This window comes from Clupea harengus, chromosome 22, assembly GCF_900700415.2.
Source record: "Clupea harengus chromosome 22, Ch_v2.0.2, whole genome shotgun sequence".
Lineage (NCBI taxonomy): Eukaryota > Metazoa > Chordata > Actinopteri > Clupeiformes > Clupeidae > Clupea > Clupea harengus.
In genome coordinates this window covers 25,327,969-25,346,029 of record NC_045173.1, presented here as the reverse complement: position 1 = coordinate 25,346,029, position 18,061 = coordinate 25,327,969, and the positions used below count along the sequence as shown (strand labels likewise).

The window sequence follows — 18,061 nt, the reverse complement described above, 5'->3', positions numbered from 1 at the left end:
CAGGGATTCTGTTCTGCAGAGGTTGTCTTTGTCCGAATGACATTTCTCTCATTAACAAGCTGTTTCCACCCTTGGAATAATCACAGGTGTTTGTAAAACATATTCAGTTTGTTGTGACATTATGGCGGCCTTCTACATCTTTTTATCCCTAAATTGGTCCCATTGGTATTTTGGGGGCTGTTGGGTCTTGGTTTGCTGTGTCTCAGCAGTACTGTCTGGGTGTGGCAATTGAACACGTTGCTGCAGACAGTGGAGGATGACTGAGAGTGGGGCAGATGTGTTTTGTCTTTTTTTCTCTTTAAATTCCCATGATCTTACTTAGGTCTTTGTCTTGTTACCAAGAATGTTGGTTTGTCCTCATTGCCCCTCCATCAATCAATTGTCAATTGTCAATTTGAATTGTAACGTTTTTAAAAGTCCAAAATGCACATTATTGCATTATGTTACTGCTTATTTTGATTATTGCTTCTCTAATTGTAAAAATGTGAAAATAATTGGAGGATTGTGTCTCACTGGCCTCGATTTTTGTCTACCACAGACAGCTCCAACGTCGTGTTTTATCTTAGGCTTCTGTAACGATTGCCTTTTCTATCTGAGTTTGGGAAGACGTGTTGATGAGAGAGATTTCTAGAATACATACTTAAGGATTAGGTCACATAATTGCCAAATACATGTGTATCTTGTTCATCGTTAACGTTGAGTATATAATATCTCCATGAAATTCTGTCTTGCCCTGTTCGTTATTGTGGTGTTTCTCTGGGAGACCATGTGAAACGTGACGTAGCTGAAGCCGATATCTTAACTCTGGACTCCAGCTGTAGGCGTGTGAGCACTTCGTAACCTGACCTCTGCCGGTCGTATCCGACGCTCACACTGTTGCGTTTCCTTTAGCGCCCTACAGGGCTCCTGAGCCGCTCTCTGCATGGTTTGGATACTAAACCGCAATCTGGGCTACAACACCAACTCGCGCCTCTGCAACCACGAAAATGCCAAATCATTTCTCACACGACTAGCACAGCTGAGGGAGGAGGCAGACATGGTGAGGAATAATAGAGACAACAAATAATGATGTGACCGTTGTCATTTCCGAATAACATACAGTCACAGTGTGTGTGTAGCGGACGGCGGAGATTTTCTGCCAACGAAGCAAAGCATCGGGCAACCTTGTGCAGCCACCACGAGACTCAATCGGCAGCTGATATTTGGAATAATACACCGTGTTTTGACAAAAGACATTCGCAGACATTGGTAATGTTACTTTCACGGGATTTCTTTGTCTTTGCATGTATGCAGATAATACCTGAATTAGTCTTATTTCTGAGCAGCCAATAAGAAAGTATAACATTCTGTTGTTTAATATCTTGACGGAAATGCATGTGACTTCCACTGACTTTATACACCGCACTGATAGTATGTCCAAAGATACCAAGGCTGTTCTTACTATGTTATTGATAAAAATGAACAAAATCCTATTCAGTCTGTGTACATAGTAACCTTTTGCATTACTTAATTACTGTGTGTGATAATCGTAGTAATAGGACATTGCCATGTTGCTATCTTTTTTTGTCAATTGGCAAAAAAAATGGAGAGAATGGTGGCTGCTAACCTGTGTGTCCATGCACTTTCCATACATTTTCAATGCACATCTCAGTGTCTCCAGCACTAAGTGCTGTGGCAGTGATGTAATGCCTCCCTCTCGGGGTACTTGTGGTATCGCTCGTCAAATCAGGAGGTGTGTGTGAGGTTAGATCCTCAGCCAGTCCAGATTGCTCAAGCTGCTTAAGATGCTTCTGATGTTTGCACTTGTTTCAATGTGTTTGTTTTCGTTCTGGCTCTGCATGGTGGTCCCTTGTGCAGGCTCTGGCTTGGCAGATGTGCTGCTCGAGGGAGAAGGGGAGGATGGCATGTTTGAGGCGGATGGCTTTTAAACTGAGCCGTGTAAAGTTTACATTGCAGCGTCTCCAGGCGGGTCTCTGCACCGGTGGCATCCCATCAAAGTGCCTCACTGAGTGTGGCTCTCAGGCAGTGCAGAGTGCTGTCACCGCCTCAAAGGAAGAGGTTTCAAAAGCCCCCGATAAAACTGGGCTCTGTGTAAACATCAAGTTGAATCAACGAGGAGCAAACCGTGTTTCACTTCACAGCAGATGGAGTTGAGAGCCAGTTACCACAGCTGTAGAACAGCCTGCATATCAGAGTATAACGGATCCATTATGGGATTCTGTTTCATCCTTGTCACAACTTGTCCTTGCCATTTTGTCTTCAGCTGATAATCAGACAATAAGACAGAACTGGCTTTGATATAACATGTTGCCAGCTCACTGTATAGACACTGTCATCGAGACGTGATATACACAGGCCAGTCTATGGAATGAAAGCAGTAACCTTCACTTGAGCTCAGTTTCAGTTTCTGGTTGGCACTGATGGCGTTGGTGTTATGACAAGTTATTCATATTGTGACACGTGGTTTGCAATAGGACCTGGCTGATGAGAATAATCCTCCATAACCTTCAGTGTATTTGCTTGTCTGTCTATTTAGTTTGGTCTACATCAAACCATAGAGAGACTGTCATCTCAAACACTCTCTCGTAGTTACCATTGATGGTTGTTCAACAACACTTTTGTGCATCACAGGCTGTTGGCCTGATCAGTCTTCCCTGCTTTATCTGCAGTCTACAATGGACTTTCGATCAGCAGCCAGTTCTTATGACAGTTGAGGTGATACCTGCGCATGGGGACATCTAGTGAATGCCATGTATAATATCAGTAAAGAATTATGGCAGTCAAAGGCCTTTCGGCCTCAAAATGGGACAATGACAGTTTACAAAAATGAACTATCAAGCCGCCCATATGTGCAGAGGTGTTCAGAGCACATTTTTCGAATGCCCTCTGACTACAGCAGCGTTTTCCAGAGGTTTATAAGTCAAGTCCTTAATGGGATCGGTCATGGGCACTGAATCGTTCTAAAACATTTAAACTCTGGTATGGAGGTAATCATACTGCCTTTAAATGAGGCCGGTGCAAATTGCCACGTGAATTTAAGCCACGTGATGTTCTTTACGCCCCATGTGGAGGTTCTGATTAGATTCCAGATCTGGTTATCAGCAGTGAAATATAGGGGTACTATTCCTTCTTTGGCCTTCCTTTATTCATCTGTGCTAGTGGTGCAGCTGTCCTAGATTCAGATGTATTTTCTTCTCCTTACACGCTGGAGATGAGTGCTTTTGAAGAGGATGGGGGGAGAGAATGTCTTGACTTGGACTACCTGGCTAAATTGCCTGGTGATGGAAAAATATTGTTACTGGAATTATATTTAAATAATTGAGCAGTCTTGCTTTAAAATTGCAGGCTCACCGTGATTCCAAGTGCAAAGTTAGAGGCTACCTCGCCGAAATATTCATGTCATTATTTAACAGCAGATATATCAGGGCCCGGGATTCATTCAAAAATGATCAGGTCTCCTGCTTCCCCTGTCTGCTCTGGCTGGCGTTGGCTCATGTGGCCACCGGAGAAAGGTTCATTTGAATAATGAAGAAGGACGTGCGCCTCACCCCTCTCCCTATTGCCTTGTGTTAGATGACATCATGGATTAGTTAAACAAGCAGCTTCTGGAGGAGCCTTCAGGGCGAGATGATGCTGTTTATGTTTGCTTGCCGCCTGAATAATGGAACAGGTATCAGAAAGGCAACACATTTTGGCATGTTTATGACGGAGGAGGAGGAAAAAGAAGAAGAGGAGGAGGAGGAGGAGGAGGAGGAGGAGGCGGCAGCGAAAGTCAGTGTCTGACTCATTTACTCGGGTGTTTCAGGATCTACTCGAATGGAAAAACACTTTCACGTCACATCACTTCAAGCTGATTGTTTCTGAGCTTTGATTTAACACTGCACATCTGGTGGATGTGTTGTGTTGTATGTAGTCCTTCAGAGGCCACAGACAAGGCAGGGACTGTGTGGACTCTCTTCCTCACTGACCCCATTAGTAGACTGAGTACGATAAATAAGGATATTGGAAGCACACATTTGACTGCTATTTAGATGTAGATGAATCTAAGCTCTGCAGGATTTATTTCATTATTGCACTATGTGAAGACATTGGGAGGATCAACAGTGGCCGCCATGGGAGAGAAAAATAAGGATATGGTGTCAGTGACCTCATAAATCATTGTATTTGTAAAACGGCATACAGTGGCATACAGCTGTATTTGTAGTGTGCCAGGTGTTAGGTGACAAATGTCCCACCCATACTGTATGTTTTGTGCTGCTCAGGAGGCAGTGAGCAGACACACAACGCTGGTTCAATGATCATTTCAATTTGGCCAATTTAACAGGAATGCACAGGAAGTACACATGAAGTCCTGTTCATGCTTTAAAAATAGAATTGAGCGAGATTCAGAAATGATGGCATGAGATCAGTTGGGACAATATAAAAATCAGGCAACCTAAACACACACCCACAAACACACACAAACACACACACACACATACATACACACACACACACAGAGGCAAAAGGAAGATATGTGTTTCTGAACTATATTCTCTGTTAATGCTTGCGTGTCCTGTTGAATGACTCTGAACCCCTTGGACTGTCTCCTTTTTAATGAATATAATCAGCAGCATATTATTTTGCTTTTCTGTGTGGATGTTGTTCCTTTATGTGCTTTAAATAAACACTGTCCAAATTAAAGCAGCACCGCCTCAATTGCTGAATAAGTCCCAAGTCAGCAGCTGAAAGGTTGCTTTACTGCCTGACATCTGAAGCTGTCTGTTGATTTGTCCTTGGAGCGAGATGTGCCTATTGGACAGCCATAAATCTGCCAGCTGAGCTCCACTGGTACACACACACGCACGCACGCACGCACGCACGCACGCACGCACGCACGCACGCACGCACGCACGCACGCACGCACGCACGCACGCACGCACACACACACACACACACACACACACACACACACACACACACAGGCCCAGCTAGAGTCTGGTACTCCTTTCAAACCAACAACCAGGGTCGGACCAGGGTTATTTGACCAAAGGTTTACCTCATGTCTGTTCAATTCAGACCAAGCCTGTCAACAGGGGCAATCCAGATAGGACCTGGATCACAACCTGGCAGGTACGCATATATCTTAACTGACAGTCTTGTGCAGGAATTTAAATTTCATCGCACAATGCAGTTCAACAGATGATGAAGACAAGAGTAGGGTAGAGGTAACTTTTAGAATTGAACAAAAAAGAGAAGGTTTGCTCATGTGTGCATGTGCAGCTCTTAAATTGTGTGAATCTTAAATTGGGGATCTTGCAGCATATTTCAAGGAAAACTGAACGCAACTTGTTAACATTGTGTAATTGCCAAGGCTAAACACATTTCCCCATAGAATTTGAAAGGCTCTGTATTCCATATAATCACTCTTTCTTTATCCATGCTGCCATGGCAACATTTACAGTGTTGCATGTTTGATGTGTCAGTCAGTCACCGAACACAACTGGTAGAGCTGCTCTTTGTTCAGCTTTGTTCAGCCGGACTTACAGTTGGTCTATCATTTGTACATGATTCAGCTTCTGCAATACCAGGTTTTCAACAACAAAGTGGCTATTGTTACGGATTCCGTAGCTATAAGATTGGCAATATTGCTATGGATTCTGTAGTGATAGTCCATTAATAGTCCACGCCCTCTGGTGTCTAAATTGATGTTCATGATACAATAGCTAGCATGGCTGTGCTCCATTCAGTTGAGCCAGGTTTCAATCAATGCAAAAGTGTCCAACCAACCGGGCCATTGGACCCTCTGAAGCGTGCCCTGTGACGCAGCTGGTGTAAAACGGCCCAACACATATTCGCCTTTTGCCTCTGTGTGTGTGTGTGTGTGTGTGTGTGTGTGTGTGTGTGTGTGTGTGTGTGTGTGCGTGCGTGTGTGTGTGTGTGTGTGTGTTTAGTTTGCCTGATTTTGATATTGTCCCAACAGATCTCATGCCAGCTGGCATAGCTGACTAACATTAGTTATGTGTCTGTTAATTCTCTGAATCACTGAGACTTAATAAACGTCAGTCTCTTATTTACTGAAAATGTGATTAGGTGTTTCAAGCATTGGCATTAATGGGAAGTTTTGATTTTGGGTATTGTAAATGAACTATTAGCAAGTTATGCCAGCCTACAAAATTCCATAGCCTACACTTCTTATTCCGGGCATATAGACTTCAAAACGGAGTGAGGCTATGTAAGACTTTGGATAGGATTAGGATTCATTGTCCACACACAGTCGCCAGAGGATGGTGTAATGAAGTTAAGTGAACCAATGAGTTTCATTTGTACCGTCCTGGTTGTTAGCAACACAGGCTGTGCCTATTCATACCAAAATCAACCCACGCTGACTCGTCCGACTCAGGTCGAGAGGTGGGTCGTAGAGCTTGAACAACTCGGGTATAATTCAATTCAATTCAATTCAATTCAATTTTATTTATATAGCGCCATAACAATACAATTGTCTCTAGGCGCTTTACAGAGCCCAGAGCCTGAAACCCCCTTAGTGCAAGCACAATGGCAACATGGGCAAGAAAAAACTCCCTGTTAGTCAGGAAGGAACCATGGTTGAACCTCGGTTTGAACGGGTATGACAGAGGGGGCTCGCGGAGCCCTTACTCATGGAGCAGCCACTTCTGGCGCAGATTTGGCCCTGATCTGGCACAGAACCGGTGATGGCAATGTCAGATCAGGGACACATTCATGATCTGGCACAGAACAGAACCGGTGATGGCAATGTCAGATCAGGGCTAAATTCATTCCAAAGCCCGCTGTTATTACATCTTATCCCGTCAAGTAACAGAGGGTAGGAATGTCTCGTAGTTAATTCTCTGTAACTCTTAAGATGCCACCAATATAATGGTATTTTTCCTGCCATAACATGAAGTGACAGCTTTCATTTGGAGAATCTGTGTTTGTCATATAAACCAACAGAAGAGAGTGGAGTAACATAACATGAGGAGATTGTTTGGATTTGAGCCATAAAGGTGGAATAGTTGCCATTTCTTCTCTTTGTTTGCTCTAGTATAACTTGCGTTGCAATCTGTCAATCTGTCAGGGGTGTACACAAGCATAAAAGATGGAAAGGCCTGCATGAGTGAGCTCTGTCATTATGAGCTTACATGGGTTTCTCAGCTGCTTTCGATCACCATTGCCAGATCACTCGTAATTCGACGATTCAGCCATGACATCTATCATTCCAACGTCTTGGCTCAAATCCATCACACTCACCAAGAGTTCTGATCATTCTGAGATGTTTCCCTTTCTGCCCCGCATGCTAAACCCTCTATACATTTTCTTCCCGCCACAAAACTACGGCCCTTTTCATGCTGTAGATTAAAACAAAAATCCTATTTCAAATGAAGTTGCGTGTACCATAGATAAGAGTGCTATAAAAAGATATTGCTGTTGAGTGTAGGGTCAAAGCACCACATCACTGAATTGCTCAAATGTGGAGTGATTGTGGATCCATAGCTTGCAGCCTGTCCCTGCCAAAAAGACAATTACCAAGTATGTGAGAACTGCACAATCTCAGAGGCCTCAGTGAGAGGAGACGAATGCTGGCAGAAAACAGAGCCCTCCTTACCCAGTGCCTCGGAGCGACAGCACAGCTGGGCAGCGCCAGTGCTTCTGTCTATGCCTTGTGCCAACTCAGACGTTTCACTCGGCTGTGGTGACCGGTGCGCTGCGTAGGGGGGAATCATTCTCTTGGCTTGTTCCGTAATACTGGACGGTTGTTGTTCCATGTCTCCTTGACATTGGATGGGTGTAGCGTACTGTACTGTTACTGTACATTCTTTTGTAAAAAAGCTACTTTCAGGCTTAAAGTGATTTTTTTGTTCCCCTGATTTTCACCCTTTATTTCCACGTCTTTATTTCAACATCTATGTCAGTTTTTAGTCTTCCAGTCCCGCTGGGTAAAGGATGGGCTGACACTGTTAGAATTCCTCAGAAGAAGGGCCGCTTTGGGGGGGAAGGGGGGGAGGGAATCTCATGTGCTAGCGCTTGACAGACAGTTATAGTGATGAGCGAGATGCCTGTCGATGATGTACGAGACAGAGAGAGCATCTCCCCGTATTTCACTTGGCTCGTGCCGTCATGTGTCACCACACCAAGTGCCAAACTCAGGATAGAGCCCACTTTGTGGTCAATGTGGTCAATGTGGTCAGTTTGACTGCCTGTTTTGACCACTGGCGAAAGAGCCACAAAAAAATGATATACTGACATGATTTGTTTCCTGTCCAGGTCCTCTTTGCACTTCTCCGTAAAAGTCAAAAGAGTTCAAATATCTCCTCCTAATTCTCTCTGCCAATTCTCATCGCTCCCATTCTCAGCTCTCCCTGCAGCGAAGAGAGAAAAAAAACGCCATTTATAGGAAATCTCAAGAAGAGGCTGGATTTCATTTTCGTTTTTTTTTTTCTTTCTTTCTTTTATCACAACAGTAACTAATTCATTAGAGTCAGTCGTTTAAGTGTTTGGAATAAAAACAGGCCCTGCAGTGAGATTAAATGAAAGCTCGGACTACTTACTAGCGATGGTTCCCCCAGGCTATTCTTGGAGTGCGGCATCAGAGATGGCTCGATGCCTTGTGATCTGTGGGAAAGCTCAGTGGTGTGGGAGACACCACAAAAGCCTAGAAGTGTGGCAAGAAAGAAAACCTCACCACGGGGCCTTCTTATTTGAGAATACAAAAAACCATAAGATGAGATGTGTGGAATGTTTGGAATGTCGTGGAATGCTTGTATGGGCTTTAATATCCTCCTCTACTGTGCTCGCCTGGTACCATTCCAAAGGCTGTTAAATCGCAGAGGGGAAATGAATGACTAATTGTAATTAGAGTTTATTACACATTATTTGATATCTTTACGCTCATTATTTCACACATCTTGAGAAACAGGTCTGAGGCTCCTCCTGCAGCCTGTGTGTTGTCATTTCCTCTGCACCTTGTCACCAGCAAAGCTCAATCAAGTGCCAGGAAGAAGCAAAGGTGCACATTTCATAGCTGCACATTCCATGAAAGAAATTTAGATTTCATTTATTCAGACTTTTTCCCCTGATGATTGAAATGACTTAAAACATTTAATGTATGCTTATTGCATCAATAAGTTCAACTCTGTCTGTAGAGAACCGCCTTTAGAACACAATAATGATATCAATAAGTTCAACTCTGTCTGTACATAACTGCCTTTAGAACACAATAATGATATCCATTTGTACGTGCTTTGCATTAATAAGTTCAACTCTGTCTGTAGAGAACCGCCTTTAGAACACAATAATGATATCCATTTGTACGTGCTGTATTTCATTAGGGATAACCTGGGTGGACATCTGTGGTTCTTTCAAACAGAAGGTTGACACACATCTATTATAAAAGCTGCCTTTGGGGTGAAAACACGACCTAGGGCTAGGGCTGCACGATTTCATGAAAAAGTCATGTTGCTATTCACGACAATATTGTGATTCGCGACTGATTGCAATATAATAAACAAAGTGGCATCATGTGAACTACATGTTTTCTTTAACTGAGCAATCAAAACAATTGGCATGATATTAACCTGTACATAATGGGTGGACTTTGAGCTATCACCAGGGTAAGCTGACTTCCCCCGTGACCCCTCCATTGTGGTCCTTCCTGTGTTGTTTGCAATGGCTAACTCCATTGCCTGTGAAAAAGTAGCAGGATGTGACCCTCCTCCGGTTTTCACAAGCTCAACCTATTTTTTCTGCTAGCTGTTAACACATGAATAGGCTGTTAGAGTGTGGGCAAGACATCTCATCTATACGCAGCAGCATTAATGAGTACTATTAATGCATAGCCTACCACTTGATATAAAAATATTCGATTTAATCCTGACTTGTTGCAGGTGTGCTTTTAACTGGAGTTGCAGCTGAAACGATTGTTAGAATGAAGACAAAACAGACAGTATAGATAACATAGCCGGGCCTATGGCAAGAAAACTGTATCAAACGAATTGCAGATTTACTCTGATGGCAATGCACTGCTAACAAGCCTCTCTGGCCTTTTTGGCCGCCATGGTGTTCGGGTTAATTTAGACTCTTTATAGCCACAAATTATAGTACATTCATTCCCGCGGTGCACAAGCCATTGGTCATGAACTCGGCCTGCGTTGGTGATTGTGCCCATTTTATGTGAACGTGCACAAAACTCCAGTTAAGTAACACCGGGTCAACCGACATATTAATCACTGCTGTAGTACTGTTTAACAGCAATTGAGGCAATCAGAGTTTGTCCTACCCTAACTATCAACTATCCTTGATAACCCAGAATTAAATCTGAGTAGGTTGAACTCCTTTCATAGTGGTCTCTGGTCTCTGGTCTCTGGTCTCTGGTCTGTGCGTATACACTCTTCTGGTCACTTGACTGGTCTGACTGACTGGTCATCTCTTTATTTATAGGCGTAGATGATGAACAGACTTGACATAAACAACAGAACAAGTTGTCATGTTCAAACATGCACATTTGTTATTTAATCACATCGCAGCCTTTCGGTTATGTTGTGAGTGCAATCATGACTGCAATATATTAATGGTGCAGCACTCTACTTGACCCGAGTGAAAATCATCCCTGTGCATCTTTGACAGCACAGTGATCAGAATGAACTCTGCCCAACCACAGAGTAGATCTCACTGGCGTCAAAGAGACAGCCTGTCAGAGAGGAAGAGAGAGAGAGAGAGAGAGAGAGAGAGAGAAACAGGGAGAGAGAGAGGGAGAGAGAGAGAGAAACAACAGGGCACTGACAGGCAGGAGGGGAGGCAGGAGATGAAGTCAAAAGAGCGTTACTGCAGAGAGCTGAACTGAGCTGACCGCTGACATTACAGAAGAGGCATCACAATAGCAAGGAGTAATAAAGGCCATCTGATCTGATGTGTGTGTGATGTGTGTGTGTGTGTGTGTGTGTGTGTGTGTGTGTGTGTGTGTGGTGTGTGTGTGTGTGTGTGTGTGTGTGTGTGTGTGTGTGTGTGTGGTGTGTGTGTGTGTGTGTGTGTGTGTGTGTGGCCATCTGATCAAAAGATGAGGAGTCAGTCCAACAGCAGGCTAAGAGAGAGAGAGAGAGAGAGAGATAGAAAGAGAGAGAGAGAGAGAGAAAGAATAGCAGTGATACAGAGACAGAGAGGATGTGGAGAGGGATTGAGGCTCTGAGAGAGAGAGAGGATGTGGAGAGGGATGGAGAGAGAGAGAGACAGAGAGGATGTGGAGAGGGATAGAGAGAGAGAGAGAGAGAGACAGAGAGGATGTGGAGAGGGATAGAGAGAGAGAGAGAGAGAGACAGAGAGGATGTGGGGAGGGATAGAGAGAGAGAGAGAGAGAGACAGAGAGGATGTGGAGAGGGATAGAGAGAGAGAGAGAGAGAGACAGAGAGGATGTGGGGAGGGATAGAGAGAGAGAGAGAGAGACAGAGAGGATGTGGAGAGGGATAGAGAGAGAGAGACAGAGAGGATGTGGAGAGGGATAGAGAGAGAGAGAGAGAGAGAGAGGATGTGGAGAGAGAGAGAGACAGAGAGGATGTGGAGAGGGATAGAGAGAGAGAGAGAGAGAGACAGAGAGGATGTGGAGAGGGAGAGAGAGAGAGAGAGAGACAGAGAGGATGTGGAGAGGGATAGAGAGAGAGAGAGAGAGAGAGAGGAGGAAGAATAGCAGTGATACAGAGACAGAGAGGATGTGGAGAGGGATGGAGGCTCTGAGGGAGACAGAGAGGATGTGGAGAGGGATAGAGAGAGAGAGACAGAGAGGATGTGGAGAGAGATAGAGAGAGAGAGAGAGAGAGAGGATGTGGAGAGGGAGAGAGAGAGAGTGACGGAGAGGATGTGGAGAGGGATGGAGAGAGAGAGACAGAGAGGATGTGGAGAGGGATGGAGAGAGAGAGAGAGAGAGAGAGAGAGAGGATGTGGAGAGAGATAGAGAGAGAGAGAGAGAGAGGATGTGGAGAGGGAGAGAGAGAGAGTGACGGAGAGGATGTGGAGAGGGATGGAGAGAGAGAGAGAGAGAGACAGAGAGGATGTGGAGAGGGATGGAGGCTCGGAGAGAGACAGAGAGGATGTGGAGAGGGATGGAGAGAGAGAGAGAGACGGAGAGGATGTGGAGAGAGAGACAGAGAGGATGTGGAGAGGGATGGAGAGAGAGAGAGAGACGGAGAGGATGTGGAGAGAGAGACAGAGAGGATGTGGAGAGGGATAGCGGCTCTGAGAGAGACAGAGGTTGGGGTGTTAAAGGAGAAGTGGGTCAGTGGCCCCCGAGGCGCCATGGTAACGGAGATATACGAGCGTCTGCCTATTGATCTGCAGACTCATTGCTGTAACAGAGGGAGCCGGATGATGAATTGGCACACTGACAAGGGCTCGCTCCAGGTCACGCTGCCCTCCCATCCACCTATCTCCCCCCACCCCCTTACTGCCTGCCTGCAGCCTCCTCACAGCTCGATGCAGCTGCACAGAGGCTCCAATGCTGCCCTAGCCTCCCCCGCTCCTGTCCGCAATGCCGATTACACACGCACGCACGTACGGAGACTGAGCTTTTCATTAAGAGACTTCGGCGTCCACATCATAAACGGGCCGCTGAAATGTAATCCGCCAGGGCAGTGTTGTGGAGCTTGAGCACCTGTGGTGTCTCTTACTCTTTGCCTTGCATAATTGATGCTCCATTTACCAGAGGACTCTCTAGGGGAAGCAAGGACCAATTTAAGGAGCCGTTTACTTTAAGCAATCTTTTGTTTTTGGCTTGGTGGCGAAGGCAGACTGCAGACAGTGCAGCCGTGTAGGCTCTTATCTGTGTGGTCCTTTGCACTCGTTGTGTGTGTGTTGGTGGTTGGTGTTTGCCTTTATGTTTACTTATGTTAATACTTTCCTGGCTGCTAGGCTCGCTCTTGTTCTTTTTAGTTGTGTGGGCAGAGGGAAAAGCCATCCATATGTCCAAATTCCCCAATGAACAGCATTTCATTATAATAAACCCAACCCTAACGTGTATTATGTTCTTAAGAACACTCTCACCATTTCATTGTTCTCCATTCACCTGCAAGTGTTCACCTACAAAAAAAATCGGGTATTACACATCCATTTTGAAATGGTGAACTGAGGCGAACAACAGACCTCTGTGCTGGATCCCTCTCGTTCAAACACACATAGATCTCGGCACTGTCTGAATGGCCAGCTATTTTCAAAGCCATGGCCGCCTCTCTTTAGGATACAGCTTTGGCAGCTTGCATTCCCACGAACAGGACATACAGTCCTTACAGCCCTTCTACTCTTACGCATCAGTTGTCAGTTGGCTTCTCCACAGGCAGGGCCAGCTCTCTACACCACCGTCACAGTGGCAGGACGTCTCCTGTTGGAAGACACCTGTCTCCGTTGTGAGGAGGCAGAGCGCCCCAGAAGGCCTATGTCCTCTGCTCACATCCCTCCTCACGTGGGTCCTGGAAGAGAAGGAAGCAGAGGACGAGGAGGTGGAGGAGGAGGAGCTGTGGAAACAGTGCTTGGACACGTTCCAGGGAGAATAGATGGCACGTTGCTTTTAACCACATTAGCATTCCCCGTCGCTCTATATAATTTAGTGCTCTTACTTAAACCAAAATGGACAGGAGCTAGCTAGGGAAATTGGGCTATCTGTGCTGCTACACCAGTGTTCTCTTGCCCCAGAGCTGGTGTTCTCTTGCCCCAGAGCTGGTGCTTTTAAGGCCAGAGTGGGGCTGTTTCTTGGTGCCCCTTCGCTGTGGGTCGCATGGAGATCACATGTGTGGTACCCGTCGCTTTGGGTATCAGGGTAGCATGCTGCTTCAGGCCAGGTGGGATAGCAGTGGCATCATGTTTCCACTACAGCAATGTGACATTCAGTGTCATTTCTCTACGTTTTTTGCCAATCATGTTTGCTTAATCTTGTCACTTCTCCATTCAGTACTCAGATTTTTATCGGAACAGTCATGACTGATCTCACTGGTGCAACAGTTCATGTTGAACTGTTTCTTTTTCTTTGCTCGACAACGAGAGATAAGGTATCAATGGCAAAATAAGTATTTATTATGCGTATGTATTATTTGTATATTATTCAATTATTTATATTATAATACATGTTTAAAGCGGTTCCTTTTTTTTTGAGTATGCAGTTAGTGCACCCTCACACCATCTTGTGGGTGATTGTGGTACTACTGCAAACAAGACAAAATGGGTGTCCAAGAGTAGCAGTTTGTAACTAAAGGCTGTCTGCACAGTAACCTTGGTGCTCTGAGCAGAGCTTATTTTAATTGGCGCTGTTTTTATTGTTGTTGTTGTTGTTGTTATTCTTTGTTCCCTGTGCCATGTGTGAAACAAGCAGGGGCTCCATCCAGTCGAGGCGCTGTGACCCATGCCCCGTGCCCGGTGCCTTTGAAGCAGCTGTGCCCACAGGCTCCCTGGTGCCCTCCTGCCCCTCCTCTCCCGCTGTCCTGATGTAAGTTCACCTCTTATGCTCTGTTGCCCCCCCCCCCCCCACGCGCTGCACTCATACAGGCACTTACGTCTCTGTGCCACTGACACACGCTCTGAGATCTGACAGCCTTCTCAGCAGCACCCACTAGCGCTGGCGTGGTGGTTTCTGTGTCAGCTATGCATCATGCTGTAAGATTGTTTAATGGTAACCATTTATTATCTCGGCAGGTACTAAAAGCACACATTGCTGAACGTAAGTGATTATCAATGTCTTTTGGGGGTGTTTGGAATACATTAAAGCAACAAATGACTTGTTTTTGTTCTTAACATGAGAGATGAGACATTTCAGTTCTGCGCGCCTAAACGCCTGATGTCCTGATGTCCTGATGTGTGTGTGGGTGTACAGGGTTTGATGGAGATCTGGTCGGATGACAGCTGGAACGGTTGTCATAACTGGAGGAATTCTCGCCACGGTGATACTCCTGTCTATCATAGCAGTGCTGTGTTACTGTAGACTCCAGGTAATTTGACCTCACCTTGTTTTTAAAATGAGCAGACATATGATTTGGTGAAATCAAAACACATTTACATTTACATTTACATTTAGTCATTTAGCAGACGCTTTTGTCCAAAGCGACGTACAAGGGAGAGAACAGTCAAGCTAAGAGCAATAAAGAACATGGTGTAACAATAAATACTACTTTACATAACAATAAATACTACTTTACATAAGAAAATAGAAAAAAACGACATAGAAAGAAAAATAAGTGCAGGAATGTAACTGCTGAAGTGCAAGTTAAGCGCTAGTCAAGGTGCCAGTTTAGGAAGGGAGGTGCTCTCTGAAGAGTTGGGTCTTCAAAAACACAGTTTCAGGTAATCATACGTGCACACACACACACACACACACACACACACACACACACACACACACACACACACACACACACTTTTCTTTCTTCTCCTCCACCTCCTCCTCTCTCCCCTGAACTCTCCTCAGTATTACTGCTGTAGGAAGAATGAGTCTGAAGCGGACGCTGGCTCCACCGGGGACCCTCAGCCACAGTTCGCCTGCAACGCATGCAGTGCCCCTGGGGTGGACGGCTCGGCGGTCACCCCCCTCGCGCTGCCCTACGACCCGCCGCTGCCACTACAGCAGCCTCCCAAGTTCTGCCCCACCTGCTCGCCCTACTACATGCGTTCCATGGACGACTTGCGCAATGGCGGCGAGCGGCTGGCCTTCATGCCCGCCCACTACGAGAACCCGGCCGCGTCCTTCTCCATGTCCTCCCTGCACTCAGCCCCGCTGAGCAGCCGCACCACCCCCGACTTCTACACCAACACCCGCGCCATCAGCACTGACGTCTGAGCCAGGGCCTGGGATACACCCGCGCCATCAGCACTGACGTCTGAGCCAGGGCCTGGGACACACCCGCGGCAGAACAACCCACCCAGCCCCTCGCCAAAAAAATAACAATCAATTGAAAAAAAAATCAACTCTGTCACTCCATCATGGTACGGGAAGGGCAACTGATCTTGACACCTCAGGGGTCACCTTTAGAGGTTATCTCCAATACAGACCAACCGACCAACCCCCCACCCAACCCCCCACCCCACCCTCCACCCTCCTGCCCCTGAACTAGTGCCCTCACTTGTCCTCAGTTCTTCCTTTTGCTGTTTTTGATCCAGTTTATTAATTTTTGTTGTGATTCCTCCCTCCTGTAAGCTTTCCCTCTCTGCTGCCAAACTTCTCTCTTTTTGTTTTGACAGATGTGAAGTGTGAGGGCTATGTGCAGCAAGCTATTTTCCCTTGTCACCCAACCGGTCCGTTTTATCTTTCTGTGAGCTGAAAAAAAATAACGTTAGATATGTGTACACATACAAATGTGTAATCATTGCTCAAGAGGGAGATTTTTACCTCTAAGGATCACTTTTTTTTTTTTTTTTTTAGATCTGTAGAAAACAGAAAAGAGTCAAACTATTTTAGGGTTGTCTCTATGCAAGTACTGTATGCCAGTTATTCAAATGCAGAAGAGAGCAAGACTTCCAAAAGACCCCTCTGAGGCATAAAATGTTAGGAAAGCGCAGATTTGTACATATAATTTACATTTTTCAGGGCTGCTATGTCAGGGTGAAAGTGGATTTGAATTGTTTTATTATGAAATTACCTCTACAATTCTTTCCACATTACCAGTTTATTTTTTCCAGGAGGATATTGCCTCTTTATTTTGAGACAGCAAAATGTGCAAGTACAAAATTGTTATTCACACGTATTATGTTTTCTATTCATTTACAGGACGACATTTTCTGCATTCACACATTCTTTTATTTTGTATTTATTTCTCATGGAGTGTGTTCTTCTGAAAAGCATTGTGTCTAGTGTTAAATGAGTGACATATCTGTTTATTGTATGTATGGGTTCCGTCACTGTACCACTTAAGAGTGTCCAGTTCTGTTCATCTCCACCGTACGTCTCACTCCCCAGTTCTTCCTGTGTTTTGTTCTGTTCCCTTTTGGACATTAAGTATCCCTGAAATTGTCATTATAAATATTATCACACCTTCACCAGGACACAATTCCCTGCTGTGTTATAAATGACTGAAAATTGTTTAATTATTAAATATGTTGAAATAATAATTATATAAATACTGTTATTAAAGTTTTTTCACTGTGTTCACAAAGTGTTGTGAATATCCACATTATAGCGTTATATAAAACCAGCTATTAATTCAACTCTATGTCATGGGTTTTATTCAATTCAATTATTTTGTTTGATTTTATATCCATGCGACATAGCCATTCAACTGATGTAGTCTTTCTTTCTAATATGGTGTGACCCACAGCTATAAACACTACAGAATGCAGCAATTTACTGCAAAGCACTTATAGTTTCCCCTTAAAGTGTTTTCACTACGTTTCAGAGTTAAAACGTTATTTAATCTACGACACGCATATTTCCTCAAGAGCATTGACCACCTATTTCACAGAATGTTTCCTTTTGAATATGAATAAATATTTATAAATGCCTGGACACTTCTTTTGGATTTGATTTCGTGCCTACTAATATCTCCATGCTCTTAATTACCGCAAACAATAACTGGGTTTCTATCCAACCTCAATTCTATCCTGAAATGTGCATGAAATCCTGTAAATTGAATAAGATATGTATTTCCTATAAGGGGGTGGATTAACTCCTGATTCGCATAGAGTAAAATGTGAATAAGGTTCCATGGAAATGGATTTATTCATATCAACACGTTTTTTTTTAACCAACTTTTGAGTTGTGCATGAGTTGGATGGAAACCCAGCCTGTCTGCAGAGTTGTCCCTGCTAACTAAACATGATTCATTTCTTAGACAGTCCTCTAGTTCAGACTTTTTCTATACAAATGACAACCTGACAGGTTGGATGAAATGTTCTACTTGAATGGGTCATTTGAATCTCTGACAACACCTGCAGCATAAAGATGACAGGTTGGTCAGAGGGCAATGTTTTACATCATGCATCAGGTGCAATCAGCCACTACTCTGTGATGTAGGCTTTCACATTACAAGGAAACCATCACACCTTTTGGAACAACCTAAGGAGCAGGAAATTCATGCACCGCAAAAAACACACAGCTGTGCTCCTT

General features: G+C 44.7%; 1 protein-coding gene across 1 annotated transcript; it reads left to right on the top strand.

Annotated features, from left to right (window-relative positions):
• The first annotated feature begins 764 nt into the window (after positions 1 to 764).
• fam163aa (family with sequence similarity 163 member Aa) lies at positions 765 to 17,461 on the top strand. Its single transcript, XM_012834240.3, has 5 exons — positions 765 to 1,248; positions 14,342 to 14,455; positions 14,662 to 14,686; positions 14,840 to 14,954; positions 15,431 to 17,461. The coding sequence occupies exons 4-5, from the start codon at positions 14,862 to 14,864 to the stop codon at positions 15,797 to 15,799; spliced, it is 462 nt and encodes a 153-aa protein (XP_012689694.2). The 5' UTR covers positions 765 to 1,248; positions 14,342 to 14,455; positions 14,662 to 14,686; positions 14,840 to 14,861; the 3' UTR covers positions 15,800 to 17,461.
• Positions 17,462 to 18,061: the final 600 nt, after the last annotated feature.